Source organism: Pinus tabuliformis, chromosome X, assembly GCF_031772625.1.
Source record: "Pinus tabuliformis cultivar Carrire ecotype Pingquan chromosome X, CPIR1, whole genome shotgun sequence".
Taxonomy (NCBI): Eukaryota; Viridiplantae; Streptophyta; class Pinopsida; order Pinales; family Pinaceae; genus Pinus; species Pinus tabuliformis.
In genome coordinates this window covers 1661901463-1661924451 of record NC_142308.1, presented here as the reverse complement: position 1 = coordinate 1661924451, position 22989 = coordinate 1661901463, and the positions used below count along the sequence as shown (strand labels likewise).

The 22989-nt window shown below is 33.0% G+C and overlaps 1 protein-coding gene across 1 annotated transcript in view; it reads left to right on the top strand.

Annotated features, from left to right (window-relative positions):
• The first annotated feature begins 13254 nt into the window (after window positions 1-13254).
• The window catches only part of LOC149146384 (chromatin remodeling protein EBS-like), a 72961-nt gene continuing 63226 nt past the window's right edge, over window positions 13255-22989 (top strand). Inside the window, exons 1-3 of the mRNA XM_089452741.1 lie at window positions 13255-13327; window positions 13452-13794; window positions 14008-14076. Coding sequence (XP_089308867.1) covers window positions 13255-13327; window positions 13452-13794; window positions 14008-14076 — 485 coding nt within the window. The remainder of the gene's footprint in view (window positions 13328-13451; window positions 13795-14007; window positions 14077-22989) is intronic.

Below are 22989 nucleotides of genomic sequence, written 5' to 3'. Positions count from 1 at the left end.
AGACTTCACTTAGACTTATTTAGAATGCGTAATTATTTTACATCCTTTTATTTTAGCTTCTCCTCCTCCATGTTCCATGTATTTTATCTATTCTCTCATGCTTTTACCTCTTATCTCATGCTTCTTGTATCTTATCTCCTTTTTCTTAATATCCACCCTTTCTCTTTCATCACCCTCCTAAAACATATCTCAAAATATTTGTTTATATTCTTATGCCTCATATTTACTATCTTTGGTCACATATTTCATATCTCATTCCTTATAAATCCTATTGTTTTTTTTTTTGTAAGTGTAGGTAGTGCCTTCCTTTTCTATTTATATTGACCAATGAGACCAGATACATCGTTTTGGTGGCCTCAACCTGCCCCGAAGGGAAACCAAGTCTGTTGGCCACCTAAGTTTGCTATAAGCATTCCAAAACCAAAATTTTACTAGTCTTTCCATCCGGGCTATGTGCACTAAATAGTTAAAAATACTTAACAAACTAAGAACGAGCATGAAACAACTGAAGAAAAAATTGTTTGCTAAAAACAAGAGAAGCATTGAAGGATCATTCCTTCCGATCATCAGCATTCGGATCAACATTTACGGGGGTATCCATGGGTTCTGCATGAGTTTGAGTCGTCTGAGCCATCTGAGCCAGCCTTTGTTGTATCTCATCCAACTTGTTATCCTACATCATCATGATCACCTGCAGATTCTTCATTTCTTTTTTCAGGTTTGGCATCCCTTGGGCAATTTCAGCCACTTCCCCTGCCACCTGCTCCAGTGCCTTCGCAAGAAGGCATTTTAACATCCAATAGACATGAAGAGCTTGCCGGTATAGCGTCATCCATCCTCAGGTGTTACCAGGATCTTGGATTATTTCTGCCCACTCTTCTATCTCAGGGTCAGACTGTTCTTCCATCACGTTTGCCTCCATTTCTTGAATAAGCTGGCGGATGTCATCATCCGTGCCTTCTCTGTAAGCTCTTGCAGCTTCCTGGACTGTTGTCAGCATGGATCTCCTCCCTCTGCGTTGGCTAGCCGGTGCAGCAGTTGACGAGTCTTCTCGATTCCGCTGACTTGGACGTCCTCTGCCTCCACGCCCCCTTCCGCGGCCTAGGCATGCCATCCTTCCTTTTACCGTTTCCTGTTTACAGTTTTCATTCACAGAGGTCAGATTTCGAGGATTTACAAAATTGCCCTCCTCCTTAATTTTCTTGGTTTTTATCCCACCTCCCCTGCTCTAGTCACCTTCATTTGTCTGGGGATTGCGGTGATTATCTTCTCCCGGATGAAGGAAGGTAAGAAGGCCTTCTGTCATACGAACCAATTCCTGAGCCAGGTGCATGGTTTTCATGTCCTGCCCTTCTGCCTCCCTCTTGTCCTTCATTGTGGGTTGAGTGGTTCGACCCTCCATGTTTCTCCCCAGACTATCTGCTAGGCCACCATTTTTCCACTCGTCTTGTACCCTTCCCTGGTTCAGCCCCATTTCACTTACATAGTGCATGGCAGAGTAAAAGGAAACCCCACGCCTGCTCTCTTCTTCCCCAGAGGCATCCAACATTCCATTTTCATCCAACATACCATTCAAGATAGATAAAAAACCATAGGAAGGTCCAGAAATGACATACCTGAAATCGCAATTTTCCGTAGAGGCTCCCTCTGTTTGTGTTGCGCTCTGCTCCTCTTCCTCCCAGTGTGGCTTACCTATCCTTCTACCCTTCGCCACCTTTGAATGATATAAACCACCTGTCCCACTCCCTCTCCCACTACCACCGCTAATTCTACTTTCCTCTTTCATTCCACTTCTCCCATTCCAATTTCTTGAGATGTACGCTACCATGCAGTACGCTACCATAGCGGGAAGGACGACACTATGGCTAGGGAAGGATTCCTCTGTCCTGCCGCAATCATGATTTTTCCTGCCACCCTCACCTACTTTTCTCCACACCCAGATCGGGGGCTTATAAATCCTATTGTTATTTCCTATCACCTACTGTGATATTTTGTTGAACTATGGCTTACTTTATAGACTTGGTTAGATCCTTGCAATTTCTTAGATCCCATCCCTCGAGTGTACATTCACAACCCTAAACTCTTATGTGACTAAGTGTGTAGGTATTTAACAATATGAGTCTTCTTCATGTAAATTTGGTGTATTAAGGGCGAATATCTTATGTTTTTGGCAATGAGAACTTCTATGATGGGGAGGAAACTATAATCTCAGTTCTCTATAATAAACATGATGTTGTTAGATTGGAAGTTTAGATGATTAGTGAAGTCTTCCAATTTGTTTCCTCCATAAGGAAAATTACTATACATTCCACCTACAATTTTGAGTCATCATTTTTAGTTTTTAGAGAATTCAATTGGCTTTTTCTTACAATGTTTCAAAAATAAGTTAATGATAACTAGTGAAAAGAGATAAACCCATTGTATATCCTTTTTTTTTCTCATATATTTATTTGTGAAAAATGAGGTATGCTAACATAAGTTAAATTTTTGCTAATCTAACAATTTCATCATTTGAAACATCACTAAACACTAAAGGACATAATTGCTTCATTAAAGATAAATTTTGTAAAATGGGAGATTATCATGAAACTAACTTTCTTCTTAGTCATCTATTCCTTCATCATATTCATAAGAGGTGAAAAGTATTTAATAAATAAGGTACTTCCTACCAGCTTCCCCACAAAATATTTTAGTGGGAGTGTTAACAATAGGTCCTAAGAGAATGCTAGTTTTATGGATTTTTGGCCAATCATAAATGTGTAGCATTATTGCATAAGTTATTTGAATTTGGGCACTTTGATACATAAATTAGGCTAAAATTTTAATTACTTCACATTTCTAATGAAATTTATATAAAATAATAGAAGAAAATAATGAACTTTACTTTTAAATTCTAAATTTAATAGTTATAGAACTGATTTTCCATAGTTTATGGCATGAAATGCTCAAAACATTAATGGTTGAAAAATAATTAGGCGCATCTTTTACTCCATTTTTTTAATATTTAATATCAATATTAATGAGATGTATATTTTCATTTTTTTAATTGAATTTTATTTATTACCAATATATTTTATATATGTAACTTATTCTCCAATAAAAACCTTGTAGTGAAGCCCAAGGGATAATTCCCCATATTTAGTACTGACATCCATAATAACATGTGATGCTTTCGAGTATTTGTGGATGCCATCCCTAGCGTAAATTCATGTATTTGGCTTAAATGGATGTGAATCAAGCACTTCATCTAATGAAACTAGAAAAATCACTAATAGCATTAGTGAAAATTAAAAGAATTAACCCCTTAAATTAATTTTCTTGTAATATATATGAATATAAAATATATTTAAAATAGTGTAAAATATACTTAAAATAGAAAATGTCTTCATCAAAATCAAAAGGAGGTATGAATAGAGACTTATAAATATATATTTGATACCTAAAAGGAATACTGTAATAACTTATTGAGTTATACGATTCACTTCAATTATCATTCTCTTTGTTACAATTAAAAACTTCTTCATAAACTTAAATCTGATTGGTAACTTTCTCAAAAAATTATAAATTTATAGCATTAGTGTTTGTGAAACAAGAAAAATAACTCTTGAATTGGATTTCCATTAATTTAAAGATCGTTATATACATTAGAGTGGTGATCTTTGGGATTCCAATTCCAAGGTCTTTTTTAATTGTTCAAATTACTCTATTTACTCTATTTACATATTTGGCCCAATCTCTAAGGGTTAGGTGTCTAACATTCTACCCCTTAATCTAAAGGGGTGTTTGTGAGTCCGAGCATTACTCTTAATCTTTCAAACTTTCCTCATCCAATTTCTTTGGTGAAGATGTTTGCAATTTTTTCATTTGTGGAACAGTATCATCGATGAATAGTCTTGGTCTATACATGATGTCGAATAAAATGATACTTTGTGTTGATATGTTGATTCGATCATGGAATTTTGGATCCCTGACCAATTTAATTGTAGAATTATTTTCAATAAGATGAGAAGTGGAGTTCACTTATTTCTCCTACAAATATTCAAGAATTTCTATGAGCTACACAAACTCCTTGGTTGTTTTTGCAGTTGCAAGATCCAAGAGAAAACTCCTGATCTAATACTCATAACATAGCTTAAAGTAGACACTCCATTTCCTCATCTCCATCAATATTTGAATCAATATATGCAATCAAGCTAAAGTCATCTACCTATGAATATTTGAGTCCAAAGTCTTGAGTTCCTTTAAAGTACTTTAGAACTGTTTTTTCACTAGAACAATGTCCCTCATATGGATTTTTCATGAACATGGAAATGATTCCAACAACAAATGAAATATCTGGTTTTATCTTCTAGTAGTGAGGTAGATAAGACTTCCCATAAGTTGTTTATACTTAGTTGCATCCTCAAATTCATTTCCTTCTTTATATGTGAGATTCAAATTTTGTTCTATTAGAGTGGACAAAGGATTGCATTCAACCATGTCAAACTTGTCCAACAATTCTCCAATGTACATCTTTTTAGAGAGTATATATATATATATATATATATATATATATATATATATATATATATATATATATATATATATATTGGATATTGGGTCACTTCAATGCCCAAATAGTAATGAAGGTGTCTTGAATTTTTCATCTAAATTTTTTTCTTCAATTCTTTCTTTATGGATGCAATATCATTTTCATTGTTCCATGTTATCAATGGTTCATTTACATATACCACAAGATAGACAATATTTTTGGTAACTTTCTTGAAAAATAAAGTTTCATAATCAATATTAAAGTGTTTGAAATTTAATTTCAGAAGATGCTTAGCCAATTTTTCATACCAAGTTCACAGTGCTTGTTTTAGGCCATATAAGGATTTGATGAGTTTGCATACCTTTTGTTCTTGTACCTCCACAACCAAACCTTTTAGTTGAGACATAAAAACATTTTCTTTCAAGACTCCATTCAAGAAAGTGGTATTTAAATCCATTTGATGGACTTTCCATCCATTCTAAGCTATTAAGGAAAAGAGAGTCTAGATGGTGGCCCATTTTGTTGTTGGGCCAAAGGTCTCTTCATTATTGACACCCTCTTTTTGTTTGCTTTTCCATAAGAATTTCTTTTTGCTTGTTAAGTGAGCCATCTAATCTATACCTTTTCTTGAAGACACACTTGCAACCAATTGGTTTGATTCCAAATGGAGAGTCCACCAACTTCCATTTTCCATTCTTTATTGGAGCATCATACTTCTTTTGCATTGATTCATTCCATTCATCATGAGAAGTATCTTATTTAAATTAAGTTGGTTGAAAATATGTAGAAAAAAATAATTCACAATCATAAGAAACATCCATATCATCAACTGAATTATAAGCATCTACATCACCTCCATTTTTTCTGGTGGAACTTCTAGTTCATGTCTTTCTAACCTCATCAGAATGAACACTTTCAAGTGTTTTAATGAGCCATTTTGGAGGACCTTTTTTAGATGGTCTAGGTTGCTCTATTGATTGAGATGGGGATGCATCAAAATTGAACCTTCTAATCCTCTCAATCACATCACTCAAAGGGTCTTCCTTATCTGAAGAAATGGTTGGAATATCATGAGGGGGAGAGAGCGCTTCTAAAGGAGGTTCCATAGATTGATCTAGGATAGGGATCTACCGTTCAAGATGTGGAATCTCATTATCAAATTCATGATAATTTTTTGAATGACAGAATATATCCAAACAATCAAACTACCACTCAACAATATTGTTAGTCTAGGAAGATTCAAGAAAAATAACATCTCTAGACAATATAAGCTTATTTTTTACCTCATCTTAGAGATGATATGCTTTGATGGTATATGAGTACCCCAAGAATATACACATTTGAATCATTGCATCAAGTTTTCTTATTTTTTCCTTAGGAATCAAGGAATAAAAGGTGGAATCAAAGATATTGAGATGCCTTATAGAAGGAATTTGGCCTACCAAATTTCATAAGGAGACTTGTTTTTTATATCATGAGATGGAAATATATTTTTGATATATAATGCACATAGAAATGCATCAAACCAAAACATTAACTTTACATTTTTGAAAAACATCATTAATCATACCATATTTAAGATAGTATTGTTCATTCTTTCAACTACACCACTTTGTTGAGGATTGTATGGTTCAATCATTTGATGTTGAATCCCATGTTGGTGAAGATATTTTTCAAATTCATTAGAAGTATATTCTTTTTCATTATCAGTATGAAGAGAGCCAATATGTGATTGTACATCATTTTGAATCCATGCATGAAATTTTCTTAAAGTTTCAAAAGCTTATAGTTTACTTTTCAACAAATATACCCTATAGATCCAATTGTAATCATCAATAAAATACATCATTTATTTATTTCCATTTGGAAAAGGAACATGCAATATAGGGCCACACAAATTAGAATGAATGAGTGTTGGCTTTTTACATGCTTTGGAAGAATAATCATGAAATGGTTGTTTTCTATGTTTTCCTAGGAATAATTGGCAAACCAAAAACACGCTTTTTTTTAACAAACAAATATTGTCATAATTAAGATGTCCAAATCTTGCATGCTATAGAAGACTAGATGAAAATGTACCTTCATTGTACTGAGAACTATATGCAGAATTATGTACATGAGTAGATGTTCCTTATAGGTTCAACCATATTTCCTCCATTTCAGTCATGAGAATTGTGTTTTATGATGCTTTTCTTATCTCAAATTTTCCATCAAGCATATGAATGGAGTTTCCTTTCTAGCGAATGTGAACAAGGGACAACAAGTTTCTGCACAACTCTAGAAGGGAGAGTACATCATGCATAACAAACTTAGGAAGCCTCGGAAATTTAAGCCTGATGGTGCCAAGTCTGAATGGCTTTATACTTGACTTGTCTGCAAAGCATATTGCTCCATCTACATCATCATTAAAGTCTTCAAATATTTTTTTCGAAAATTCATATGGCAGGTTGCACCCGTATTAAGAAACCATGCATCTTTCCAAGAAGCAAATGAAGTATGAAACAAATCTTCAATTACTCCAATATTGCAATGGGCAACAATACAATGAGTAGATTTAGGTGCTTTACCTTTCACTAGATCTATTATTTTACCATTGTATTCTTTACATTCTTTCTTGATTCTTTCCCAAGGGAGTTTACATGTGGATCTTGTCAACCTCTATTACAGTGAATACAATGTAGATCAAATTTTCATCCTTGTTGATATTTACCCCCTATCTCTATTGTTCTTCCTTCCACGTCCTCTTCTGCCACCTATTCCTCTAGAATAATATTGTGACTTGTTATTCTCTTTATGTGCAAGGCACACAACTTCTTCATGGGATTGATAACTTATTTTCCTCTTCCCAAAAACTTTCTCCTGTCCTGCAAAATTATCTGCAACATTATAAAATTTAATATCTCTGAGTTGGGCACTAGCTCGTAAGGATTCAAGATAATGAGAATATGTAGGATAGAGGGCCCTAACAAAGGTTATGAGAGGGAATTCCATTTTAATTCTAGCGAATTCTATATCATGCATGATGGCTCTAGTTTTTGAGGCTATGGATAGGAGGTCATCCTCCTTCAACTCCAAGTTGAAAATCTTGATCATTAACTGGACTACTTCCAATTTTGAGTGATTTAAATAAATATTTCAATGTATTTAATGCATCATAAACTTTTGTAATTGGAATAATATGTGATTCACATATTCACTTACCTAAGTAACAATCAACACATAATATTTTTTGTTCTTATTCTCCCATATGGATAGATCTTTATCTGATATGGTCTTGATGGGTGCATTGCCATCTTCTTCTTCACAAACACGTTTCCATAAGTCATTGAAGATAAGGGCGTGCTTGATATTTTTGGACCATTTTCAGTAATTGTTGCTACCAGTGAGTATTATGCGAACTATAGAAATAAGTGAATGCATTTTTGACAAAGCTTTATTGATACCTCTCGTATAATAACAATGATAATTTACCCAAATAAATAAAGGCTTTTATTCTCACTTAAAAGGCTACTTAAAAATAAAGATGTTGACAGCTCATAACTAGAAAGAGAAAGCGAGTTAGCAAAACTCCCAAACACAAACATAGTTATAGCTCCTCTTGCAATTTATTTCTAAAGTCATACCTCACATGCCTTAGTTAACATAAACTAATATGGTTCTCTGCGTTTACACTGCAGTAACAAACCTTTTACAAAATATTTTTTGTCACCTGCGGCCCTAGACATGATAAGAAATCCTCCAATGCAATAATAGGTATACTGTCAACGTAGAGAGACAATGTTGCATAAGTGCATCTCCGACTACACTAATCTTTGTCTTGAGTTAACACAATGATGACACAATCTATTCTCCCATCTAGAGGTGTTACTAGTTATGTAGGAGGAATCACAGGGTTCAACCAAAGGCCACTACTACCCATTGCCAGTGACCTTGGGATATCATTGAAATAGCTACTGAGTGCGAATGCCGTGAGTCTCAATGCCCACTTTACAAAGACGACGATGTTTCTTCAACCCAAATAAAATTCACCAACTCCTCCCAAAATAGGGAGGATAGGTCATGTGGTATTGCTTGAGCAGAAGCCTAAGGTGGAGGAATTCTTGTCAAAGCTACTCGTCAAAGTTCTTAGCACGACCCAAAACTCCAGCTTGATAATGCCCAATCCTTTACTTGGAACATTGTTGAGATTCTAACCCACCCAACTCACATGCGTGACAACCAAGTATCCAAACCACACCAGACGACAACAACAATGCACAATGAAACAACAACTCTAATAACACATATTCAGTAATGACAACTCTAGAGATGGTGAAACAGTTGCAACATTTAGTGATATCATTAAGGAAGTCAGGATGTCAGGTAACACACAACCTCTCTTTGTTTCTTGGGACAAATATGAGTGGTGGAAGAGATGGGTAAGAAGTGTAGAGACAATTCTGAGGAGGGAGACGAGTTATGCAAACGAGGATATCTAAAATTGCCTTTGATACCTTGTGAGGCCAAGAAAAATAACTCTTGAATTAGATTTCTATTAGTCTAAGTATTGTTATATGTATAAGAATGATGACCTTTGAGATTCCGTTTCTTCCATCCTTAAAGATTATATGTCTAATATTATTGTTTGTAATTTATATGTTTTATTTTTATTTTTTTCATTTTTAAGATAAAATCACCCACTTTTTTTTGTTGGAGTAATGGTTCTCCCCTAAACTCCCTCATCCTATTAAGAATCTATCACTTGGAATATTTCTATTCCAAAAATTCCCAATTATAAATGACAAAGGTATCTCTCTTTTGAGAATTTAACTTAGGCTAGTGATGAAAAACTCCAATTCATATATATATGGTTTTATATATTAAAGAAATTGTTTCCTATAAATCTAAACTTAGATTCATACATTCTATTAATTAACCCTAAATTTTTTTATTATATTAAAAATTTGATAATTTTATTTTAATTTTATATATATAAAACAAAAAAAACAACAACACTTTTATCCAATATAGTTAACAAAAAAATCTAAAAAAAAAAATATTCCAATTCATCGATATATTTCATTTTCATTTTTTCAAATATTTAATTTTACTATTAAAAATGAAATATAATTAAAATGAGTTTACCCTTTATTTATATATATATCAACCACTACTAGCAATAAATTTCATATTTCACCCCTATAAACCACTTTAAACCTTGAAACTTTAAATTTTTAATATTTTTCTTTTAAATTTAATATTTTTTTTAAATTAAAAACTATATCAAACATAGTTATTAATCTTATAAACATCATATATAATTATTAATTATATAACTGTGGTTTTAATATTTTTTTTTTAAATTAAAAACTATATCAAACATAGTTATTAATCTTATAAACATCATATATAATTATTAATTATATAACTATGGTCTAAAAAATATTTATGTATAATTTAAGAAATAAAAGATTATTAAACCATTTTTATTTTTAAATTGGAATATATTATTAAATATTAAAATAAAGAAAAATATATATTAAAATTTGAAAAATATCTAAATAAATAAAATTTATGATGATGATGATAGTTAATGTTCATTGAGATCAAACTTTGATCTATCCGACCTAAAGAAACAAATTATTTAGTTTGATTTAAGATTTTATTCCTATGCTCAAAAAGCTTGGAGAGAAGCCTCCCAGGCTCACTATAATTTTGACATCGTAAAAGACTAGGAAGGTGAGTATTGCAACAAAGATTATGAAACTGAGATCTAATGTGGTTGTACGCGAGGCACTCTAAGAGGAAGTGATTTTCATCCTCGATGTTCATATTCTCACATAGATGGTAGATCCTTTCCATCCATGGTGTTTTAGGAACTACCCAATGACCCATTTCACTATGGAGCTCATGAGAGTTCATTCTAATATTGAGTATATTAATTTTCTTCTTTGAGATAGTTAAAACAGAGAGAAACTTTTGATCTTCTAGGGTGGGGTTGATGACCTCCTTATGATATCTTAATTTTCTTTTAGCTGCTAAATCTTTCTCACACCACATTTTTTCTTTGAACTTAGAAGTAACAATATTTTTAATGTTATTAATGTTTTGCAATGCAACATTCTCGTCGATCTCCCAATGGTTTAACCAGGCCCTAGTGTCTTTATACTAGCCTCGTTTGAGCCTTAGGTGGTTTTGGCTGGAATTTAAAGCTAGCTTAGGAAGTCTATGGTCTCCTATATTATTGATTTTGTGTTTGTATAACAGAAGCCTAGTCATAGCTAGGCTCTCGATAGGGAAAATACCCACTTCTATAAGGAGAATAGGATAGGGTGCATTGATTTTAATTTTGAGGTTATACGTTATAAAATGCTTTTGGATTTGCTCAATCTTTCTCCAGGATTCTCTAGAGGTGCTGCAACCCCAAACCTCACATCCATATAAGATAACAAGAGTGACTAAAGTTTCAAAGAGGAACTTCTTTCTATCCCACATTACTAGGTTTCTCGTTTTACAATTATTTTCAAGACCAAAATAAGCTTTCCACCCCCCATTAATCCTTCTCTCAATGCTATAGTTCCAATTGAGCTTGTGATGAATATCACTTCCTAGGTACTTGTAAGAAGACACTTCCTCCAAGTTACAATTGTCATACATAAAATTAGCATAAGTGTCCTTCTTGGATTTGATAATCATAACTTTTGTTTTATCAGTGTTAATAGTCATACCCATGGTAAAGCAGAAATCCTTAAGAAGCCTAACTTACTTATCAAGATCAGATGGACACCTTGCGAGAAGAACAATATCATCAGCATAGAGAAGAAGGATGATGACTATCCCAACTAAGATCGTGCCAGCACAACCTGCTTCCTCTAAACAACCTTCTAGCTTGTCGATGTAAATGCCAAATAGGGTAGGGGAGAGGGGGAAACCTTGTTTAACTCCGATATTACACTTAATATCTTTCGACCACCCCTCATTGCTCTTTAACTTGGCAATTACATTCTCGTATAACCTTATAGTAGAAGATCTCAACTCGAAAGGAACCTTTAGCTCTTCTAATCTCTTCCATAGATTGTTTCTAGGAACCATATCGAAAGCCTTTCTAAAGTCCACAAAGCAACAAAAGAGATTGGATTTATCATTGCAGAATTCCTCCACAATGATCCTAAGCATAACTAAGTGGTTCGTTGTTGAGTGTTGCCTTCTAAAACCCACTTACCTTCACATTATTTTAGGTGATGAAATATTAATAATATTTAAATTGTAAATTTTTAATATAATATTTGTTATTTTAATTATATTTAAAATAGTTTAGACTTATCTTAATTGTAAATCTATCAAGTTTTGAGAAAGATCAAATCTCTTTTCACTAAATGACTCGGAGTTAACATACATCTAAGTTGGTTTAATAACTAATTATAATTATAATTTATTTATTTTTACTTGGAATGAGAGCATGAAACCCCAGAGTGGTTACCCTATTTTTTGGATGGTAAATTGGCCCATATTATGGGGTCTCCACAAAGGAGTGGAAGAGAATCCAACTCGTGACGACAACAACTAGCAACAATATCAAATAACATGATACGGCTTAACCTAACCCTTAATATTAATTATAATTATGATTATAAATATAATATAATATTTTATTTTATTTTATTTTATCTTTTTAATTTAATTTAATTTATATTTTATTTTGATTCAGTCAAAATGTTAATCCTAACATTACATTTTGCACAATGAGTTAGGTGATTTATTCAAATCTCCAATTAACCTTATTTGTTACACAATAATTATAATAAAAATTAATATAAACAAGAATACCACTTTTATCACATTGATAAATAATCTATATAATAATTCACTATTATTTTTAAATAAAAAATAATTTTACTTTATAAATTATAATTATTTATAGATAATGAGGATGATGCTAATAATTAATGTTCACTAAAAAATAATTAAAACTCTTTAGTATTTTATTTTTATTAAGGAATTTAGACTTCTGTGATCCATAACATTATTTAGATAATCTTCGGCAAAATCACATAACCAATCTTATGTCGACGCGTTTCGAACCAACCAGTGTGGTTCATCGTCAGGACAAGTTGAAGAACCAATCGGCTAAGCTGAATAAATAGAGTGTGCAGAGACTCCAACAGCTATATTGCCAACTGCTAATTTTGACCTAAGGATCCTAGTCAAACCCCTAACACTATAAATAGCTACAACAGGTAAATTTGTTAATTTACTAAAAATTACTAAATTACTATAATTTACTAAAGCTTTACTAAATTACTATAATTTTGATGAGATAACAAGTCAAAAAAATTAGTACTATAAGAAATGTTTTGTAAACCAGAAGGTATGTGAATAAGAACCAAGAAATCGAAGAAAAAGTAGTTTTCAATTTCAACCCTTTTAAAATCCCAAAAATAACACCTTTATCCCAAAAACACGGAATTGACCAAATTTCAATATACATATTAAAATAAAAAATCATTAATTCACCTTTATTATTTTTGAAATGGTAAACTCTAAACCTATTTTATATTAAAATAGATACTTATCTTCAGCAAAAGGATACCGCTTTGGTCTTGGCTGGAGGTAGGGTTTGAGTTGTAGCCAGCTTGGGGTGAAAAGTACGAAACAGAAATATTGTGACAATTTTCCTGCGATTGGCCAAAAAACCTGTGTTGTGTTGTCTTTTCAGAGAGTTCGGGGGAGTTCTAATAACAACCATGGTGAAGTCTGCCAAGAAAATGGAGATGCTGCAATCTTGCACTCTTAAAAGCAACGGCAAGGTGATTAAAGGTATGCAGTAGAAAAATAACGATTGTTTTCTGTCAAATTATGCCTTCAGGTATCATATACTCTTAAACTAAACATATACCCTTAAACTAAAATCCACCTGGTCTGCCGTCGTTTTTTTTAACAGTGGGAGACTCAGTGCTCATGCGCCCTCAGCATCCGAATGAGCCGCCTTACGTAGCGAGGGTTGAACAAATCGAGCGCGGCGGGAGGAAAAATGTGAAGGTCCGAGTTCGGTGGTTTTATCGCCCAGAGGACTCAAAACATGGGCGGCGCCTATTCCATGGCGTCAAAGAACTATTCTTGTCCGATCATTACGACACCCAAAGCCTGGACACCATCGAGGATACGTGTGTAGTCCATCGTTTCAGGGATTATGTGAAGCTCGAGAGCTTCGACACAGACGATTATTTTTGGCGCTTCGAATACAATGCCACCACTGGCGAATTCAATCCACAGCGGGTGCTTGTGTAAGATTCAAATACTTTCCTTTTCCTTCTTCATTTGGTCTCGAACCGACGACCTCTGGGTCTCTTTACCTGTGGCTTTTAGGCTGAGTCATTTGTTTTATGTCGTTGGTTCTGCTTTCTTTGAGTGCTCTTTGTGTTTCGAAACTCCGACCTTCCTCGTCAAATCTGTTATAATTCAACTTATTTTGTTGTTTCTACTTATTTTTCTTCCAGGCACTGCACTTGTGAATTGCCTTACAATCCGGATGATCTAATGATGCAGTGTGAGGCATGCAAACAATGGTGAGTACAACTTTTGGATCTTGAAAGTTTAGCTGTATTTTCTGCCACACACTCACTCTTTACGTATATTTAGCTACGTTACTTGCGATATTGCTTCCCATGGTTTCCGCTTCAGTTGAGCTTAGAAATTTTACCTGCATTACTTGGCGCGTAGAATAATTCTAGCTACTTGACTTGTCCATATCGTTTCAAATGATTTCAGCATATAGGTCGAAGTATTATTTGATACATCTCTACTTATTGACAGACCCTGAAAGATTGAACTTTGCTTTGATTCCACAAAACTTTTAGCATATATATGTTTTTTAGCATATATATGTTTTTTGATAAGAACTAAACGCTTTGACCTAAAAGTATCGCTTTATCCTTTGATACATCCACACTGCACTACACCTTAAGGTACATAGGGTTTATAGAGCATATGGGAATACGACGTTACGTGAACATGCTAACTTTTCTGAATATAGAAAAGTAAAGAGTTTATGCTTTCACAGGAATGTGAACATGCTAACTTTTCTGAATGTAGAAAAGTTACATGTTATTTCACTAATTATTTTGCAGGAAGTAAGTATTTTATTTTTATTTTCTATTTCATTTTATATAGGCAAAATTATTTTGTTAAGGTTCGCAACTATTTGTATATATTACCCTTCATGCAATTATAGGTAAGGGTCTGCATTTTAATAAATGCATTGAAATAATGGTGGTCTTTTAAAGCAGAGTATATTTTTTTTTGTTGTGGGGTTAGTATTTAGTTAGTATTGGACAAGTTTGGACTATATATTTTTTAATAGAATTTATTTACTTCAATTTGAAAATTAGTTTTTGAAATTATAACAGGTATAGAATCCATTGTCACTATTCAGAGTTTTTTTCATCCCAAGCCAAAAAGGTGGAAATATGGTGTCACTTATTTTGAAGAATGTTATTATTTAGGTTGGTGATTTTGTTCAACATCATGGTTTTTTATGGATATAAAGTTCTATTGGGTTTAGGTCAACTCTAATGGGAGATATGAAGGCTTGCATAAACATGGAAAATGTGTTGAAATTTTAAAATTGGTTAATCTTAAGCTGGAAATTTCAATCCTCAACCTTCCATTTATGGGTTGAAAGTTATGCACCTATGAATCCTTATTTGGTGCAATTCATGTAAGGATCATCTATCTCATTGTGGCCATGGCTAGTGACCTTTCTTATGCAAACCCCTTATATTAAAGAGATAAGTGATTTTGCATAGAAAAAGCCCTCAAGCATTACAGTAAAATCTAGTTGTCAAATTGCAATAGTCAAATTCACTTCACCCTTAGTGTTAATAAGAATCCTCTTGCTTTCCATTCAATTAGGTCTCCTTGTTTTAAAGAGTGATATGAATTCTTGTTGAAGTCTCCACAATGCAATGGCCAATGAGACATACGATTCTTTTGTAAAAGGCTAGCAACTATCCATCAAGTATGCATGTGTATTAGCTTGGAGCTATAAGAATTTTAAGGTATTGTAGAAGACACTAGTGTCATGCAAATTTGATCATTAGTTGATGCTAAATTAGTCTAGAAACCTCCACCTTTAATCCCTTTTCATCTCCAAAATATAGTAAAAGTTGAAATTGACAAATTGCTAGCAACAACATCAATTTGGGTTTACTCATCAATAACTATTAATAACATATCCCCTTAAATACAACGGAAGATCAATGAAATATGATAGTGCATAACAAATCATACTTAAAACATATCAAACACATCACCATCTAACAAAATCTTCACTCAAAACTTAGTTGATTGATACAACTAGTTGAACCTCAGTTGATCACTTAAATGGATCAATAGGAATATAAGAGCCTCAAATCTCTACTTAATCGAAGGTTTAGGACAACCCTATACATATACCATTGTCATCTAAATTAATAGTTTCCAAATCTAACATATAACTATCCACCAAGTTGACTTAATGAATCCATTAGAATTCAGATGATCTTCTTACAACTTAGTCATATGATATCCACCTACAACAAAGAAGATAATAGTCAATATAGAGCCAACTCTTTTTGTCAATGAACTCCAATCATGCATAACACGTGTTATAGGTTGTCTTAGTTGAGGAGCAACATTAACTAGCCCACTCTTCCTAAGCCAGCCTCTTGTATATCCCATCTTATTCAATAATCATGATCATATGCTTGCATACTTCTAAAAGATAGGAGAATCACAAAAGTATAAAATAACAAGGAATGGGGAGGTGTCATTCCATCATCCTTCTTACAATCAACAAGGCTACAAGTAACATCAATATATCCATCATCATCAATAGAAGTATTCTCAGAGAGGTTTTCAAACACACCACCAATCTTCTCAAAGATAGACTTCTTTACAACAATTTAAAGTCGAGTAACTTTTAATTCAAGACCTTGTTTGTAATCTTGAATAGTCTCATCTTTCTTTGTCATCAGCAACAATAAAATTTATAATCCTTTTTTAGATCCCGATATTCAGAAAACAACTAGACTTATGTGCTGGGAGGGGAGTGACTTCCTCATCAAGCTCATCAATAGAGTCTTGTAAGAAGGAAATCTCATTCTCCAATTGTGTATTGGCTTTCTCCAACCCCATGATCTCATTCTTCTATCCTCCATTCTCTTTGAGCTACAATATTTTGCAAGGCAATCATTTATGTGTGAAGGAAATCATGGGATCCCTTCAATTTCTTTAAAACCAATTCAAATGCACCCATATTTAAATAGGATTTAAAACTTCATCACTCCATAAATTCCCAAGGATAGTTCCTTGGTTGTTTAATTATAAACAATACAGCAAAAACAATGCCAAGGTAATATATCCTCCAAACCATAATGTAATTATGGTCTATACATATACAAAAAAGACATTGCATACAATGAGTAGCATGCATAGAAACAATTGTATGATATTCCTTCAATTCCTAAACAAAACAAATTCCAAAGTAATATTTTCATACCAAAGGGTAATGTAAGAAAGAGATAGAACACTATTCTAGAACATTGGCATAACCACTATGTGTTCTTCTATCAAATGGGCATTAACTCAACGATAAAAAGTGTTGTATTAAATGATCCAAATTCCTAAAACAAAGATATAACTTCAACAATAATGATATGTCTCGAATGTTTGAAACATTCGAATGTCCAAATTTCCAAAAAAAAATGAACACCCTTATGAGGATTTGTATCTTTCCCTTGCTACTTCAAGAAGAAACAAATACAAAATATGTTATAGTAACTCTAAATAAACTATTTTTCCAAACAATGTAACGTAAAATGTGAATACATCAAGTACTGAATGTTGGCCTTCATACTTCTTATAAATGAGCAAAGGAAGAAACCACAAAATAACACAATCTGTATGAGTTGCTACTTAGTAAACTACATTAATTCAATTGTTTGAAGCTACATAATTAAATAGATAAAAAACTCTAAGAATAGATATGTTAATCTTAGCTCACTCATGCATGAATGACACTTCCTATATTAGAACTCTAGCATAAGTGACACATCCTATATTTAGATTGTATGTAAATTGCCTAAAACTATGTATTGACTGAGTATAATTGGGAGTAATCATCTCCAACATTCCCCCTTAATTTAGGCCACTAATGCCTACTAGTTTAAGTCTCAACTAGGCTAACAACACCTAATTTTTCTTTATAAAACTCAAATACATATCTTGTCAATGGCTTTGTGCATATGTTAGCCAATTTTTCTTTTGATTTACAAGATTCCAAGTGGATTGCTCCATTTTTTACATGTTCTCTAATGAAGTGATATCTCATATCAATATGTTTTCTTTTATGATAGAAGACATGGTTCTTTGAATGCTACTACTAATTTGTTGTCACAATACATTGTAGTTAGCCACTCTTGTCTTTGTTGTAGATCATCCAATACTTTGCATAACCAAACTACTTGACAAGTTGTTGATGTTGTTGTACACACTTTGCTTCCATTGATGAGATAGTCACCATGGGTTGCTTCTTGGATGCTCATGAAATCACACCTAAACCAATATGGAAACGTATATTGAAGTACTCTTCCTATCATTTATGCTACTTGCAAAGTCACTAATAGTGTATAATATATCACATGATACCATATGCCATATCCTATTGTTCCAATAATATATCTCAGAAATATTTTTCTTGCTTGCTAGTGTGAGTCTTTTTTAGACTATGTGAACTTGTAAATCAAACTAATTGCATACATAATCGCTGGTCTAGCGGAAGTAAGATACATAAGACTACGAACCAAACTCTTGAATAGATTTGGATCTACATTGGATCTCATATCTGCTTTGTTGAGATTTTTTCCTATTGCAATTGGAGTTGGTGCTGGTTTACAATTCATCATCTTGAACATCTTCAACACATCCATGGCATACCTTGCTTAAAACACAAAAATACCTGAATTTGATTGAGTGACTTCAATACCAAGAAAGAATATCATGAACCTCAAATTAGTCATTTCAAACTCTTACTTCATAGTTAATTTAAACTTGTCCACTGATAGATTCCTTGTGAATATCATATCATCAACATATAATAAAACAATTAGAATTCATCTTTGCTTATTCACATTTTTATACATGTAGTTTCATTGCTACTTTTACTAAATCCACTACTAATCAGATACAAATCAATCCTACTATACCAAGCTCTAGGAGCTTGCTTAAGTCCACAGAGATATTTCTTCAACCTATAGACCTTATTTTCATGACCTTTTATCTCATATCCTAGTGGTTGTTGCATATATACTTATTCTTCAAAATTCTATTTGAGAATGTTCATTTCACATCCATATGGTAAAATTTCCATATGTTATGTGTTGATATGGCTAATATAGCTCTAGTTTTATCTAATATCACAACTGTTGCAAAGGTCTCACCATAATCCACTCCAAGTTGTTGTGCAAATCCTCTTGCTACCAATCTAGCCTTGTACTTTTCTATTTCTCCTTTCTCATTGAGCTTTGTTTTGTAAACCCATTTAACACCTATGCAATCTTTATCTTCTAGTAATTCTACTAGATCCCATGTATCATTTTTCTATGGAATTCATCTCTTCATCCATTGCTTTGACCCAATTTTCATCTTTCATTGCCTCTTCAAAACATGTTGGTTGACAAGTAAACAATGAAAAATTTGAATTCACATCTAAGTCTTCATAGATCTCTCTCAAACTTTTGGTCTTTCTAGGCCTTAAGGAATCAGATTCACTACTTGATTGAGTAGTAGGAGTAGACTAAGTTGTTTGGGAAAATGACTCGCCTTGAATATAATTTCTTGGAGTTCTTGTTGGGGTATTTATTATTGATTATTTTCTTTGTGAATATTCTTATACAACCTATTCATATGCATCATCTTCTACTTGAGGTATTGTTGCTCCAACTATTATAGATTTATCAATGCTTCCATCCCATGCTTCATTTTCTTTAAATTCAACATCTTTGTTAACTATCAACTTCTTTGTTATTAGGTTGTACTACTTATATTGCTCGGAATGATCATTATACCCAATATAAATTCACTCCTCACTTCTATCATCTAGATTTTTTATCTAATCCTTAGGGACATGAGCAAATGACACACAACCAAATACCCTGAAGTGTGCTACACTACAACTTATACCTGTGCATGCTTCTTGTGGAACTTTGTTATTTAGAATTTTAGTGGAATAAATATTCAAAACATAACTTAACCAAGCTACTTCTTCCCTCCAAAACTCATTTGATAAAAAAATTTCCTTCAACCTACTTATAGCTATATTCATGATGATTTTAGTCTTCCATTCGACTACACCATTTTGTTGCAATGTGTCCCTTTGTTGTAATTGTCTTTTGATCCGATGATCTATGCAAAAGTTACAAAAATATTTTGATTCATACTCACCTCCTATATCTTATCATAACACTTTGATCTGATGACCACTTTGCTTCTCTGCTATTTCCTTAAATTCTCGAAACTTGTCAAAAGTTTCAAACTTATTTGTGAATAAATACACCAGTGTCTTTCTACTATAATCATCTATGAAGGTTAGGAAGTAATAACTTCCTCCAAGTGACTACATCTTCATTGGACCACATGATCTATATGAACCAACTCCAAAGGTTCCTTTTCTCTATAAGACACTCCCCTAGGAAAATTTTCCTTGTGTTGCTTTGCTAGAATGCAAATCTCACATGAAATAGATGGATCTTGAATGGGAGGAAACCCCTCAACCATCTTCTATTGTTGCAATAGTCTAAGGCCACCAAAATGTAGATGACCAAACCTAAAGTGCCATAACCAAAAATCATCCAAGGATATGTTTTTGTACAAATGAGTAATCATGTCTATCATACTTCATGGCAAGAGGATACATCTTATTCTTTGTCATCTTTACTTTGGAAATCAACATCTTACTAGGAGGTCTATCATATATGAAGCAATCATCTCCTTTAAAGACTACATTATACCATTTTTTAGTAAGTTGGCCAACACTAAGAAGATTATGTTTCAAACCTAGAGCATAGTACACATTTGGTATGTGCCTTTTCTAATATTTTTCTTAAGGATTACTATTCCTTTTCCCATAACTTTTATAATGTTATCCAACCCCAACTTGATTTCAATCCTGATTGAATCATCCATGTCTATAATATGCTTCTCTTTCTTTTCATATAATTACTACATCTACTATATATAAGCCATATGTAATTAGATAATGCTTGAACAACATTACACGTAAGGAATAATGATTCTTCCCACTTCTCAAAAAGATAGTTTGCACCTTTTATGTTAACATCAAATTTCTTCTTTCTGCATTCATGTGCATAATGACCCATATTATTACAATAATAACACTTATTTTTTGTTTTTTCATACAATTTATTTGATTGTGAAATTCTATCACCCTTGAACTATGAGGATTTTGATCTAATCTCTTTACTTGTTCTGAATCATCTCTTTGATTGTTGCTTCTATTTTTCCTACCTCTACCTCTTGATCTTTATCATCCTCTTCCTTGTGAGATAACAACTTATGCTTTGAATGTGTTTTCCAAAGATTCTTCATGCTTGTTTATTCAAGATTCATGGGATAAAAGGGATCACAATAGTTCATCTCTAGATAGATGTGACAAGTCTTTAGACTCTTTAATGGTTGCAACCACCACATCAAATTTCTTAGGCAAGGTTCTGAGAACCTTCTCTACCACTTTATGATTTGAAATATCTTCACCATTCATCCTTAGTTGATTGACAATGTTTATAACTTGGATCATGTGTTGGTCCACAAATTTTGTCTCTTTCATCTTCAGATTCTCAAAATTCATACTCATCTACAACTTCACTGTCTTCACCTCGTAATTCCTTGATAATTAGTTTCTAAGATGTCCCATGTTATCTTGGAGGTATTTCTTGTTGATATATTGGGAAATATAGTCACATCCATGCCATTTTGGATGACAACAAGTGCTCTCGCATCCCTTTTCCTATTGATTAAGATTTGATCTTTTTGTGTGGTTGTCAAAGCTTGTTCAGTTGCCTCATTAGCTAGTTGTATATAGCCATGGATTAAAACTTCCCACACATCACTGGAATGTAACCAAGCATGTATCTTAATGGCCCAAACTTCATAGTATTTCCCTATTAGAACTAGAAATGATAGTTGGGAAAGACTCCCACATAAAGCCATATTTTTTTTTAATTTCCAAAAATTGTTTCCTTTAAAAAAATGATTGAAAAACCTTTTGATTTATATTTCCTGTGATTCAACAGATCAAAATCACTTTTAAAAATATCTCCACCAAATATATATGAATTTGTCTATACACTCGTTAAAAAAACTCCTTTTAAATAAATCTTAAAAAAAAAAATCTTAGCTTTCCTTTTTTTTAAAAGCCTTGCACAACCTTAAAAGAAATATTTTTTTTCTTAGAGAAGTGCATTAACTTTCCCAAAAATAAGTTACTTCCAAAGGATATCATGGTATTAACTTGAATCTTCCTAGCTCACAATGGTGGCTTATGATGATGTCTAGGGCTCACATAAGCTTCTTGATATGGTACCTCACGACATCTCCACAAATTGCCCTGTAGATAATGGATGGATGCCTACAATGGAAGCCCTTGGCTCACTACTACACCTTAACAAACCATAAGGGAATGACTACTCGATTGACAATGGATAATTGGCTCTAATAACGATGGTTGTGGTGGATCTCAATAGAGACTACTCATGACTCCTTCAATTACAAATAATAAACAAATAATTTTCTCTCTAGGTGCGACTCTACAGACTATGACTGCAAATTACTAATGTTTGGCTATTCAAATTCTCTAGCTCTGATACCAATTTGATATATGGACAGAGGAAGAAACCATGAAATTATACAATCTAGTATGAGTTGTTGCTTAGTAATTCAATTGCGTGAAGCTACATAATTTAATAGACTCAAAACCACTAAGAATAGATATGTTAGTCTTAGCTCACACATGCGTGACTAACACTTCCTAGACTAGAACTCTAGCATGGATGAAACATCTTATATTTATATTGTATGTAAATTGCCTACTACATGCTAACTGAGTGTAACTGGGAGTAATTATCTCCAACAACTTCCAATGCATAATTCTACAAAGGATGTTTAGCATACAAATCAGGGAAAAAAGGTAGATAACAAACTTATAAAAAGAGAAATACTATTGTTTGATATGATGATGACACTTAGTCCAGTCCATAGTTGACTCTTCTAGGAATTGACCTCAATGTGTAGAGGCTTTAATAGATATCAAAGAACTCCATATCAAGAAGCTTTGTTGCAAATCCATGATAGGTTTCAATTTTTAGATAGCGATCCTCTATCAACTATTCTAGTGTCCATGATCTTCTAATGTGAAAGTAGTCCAA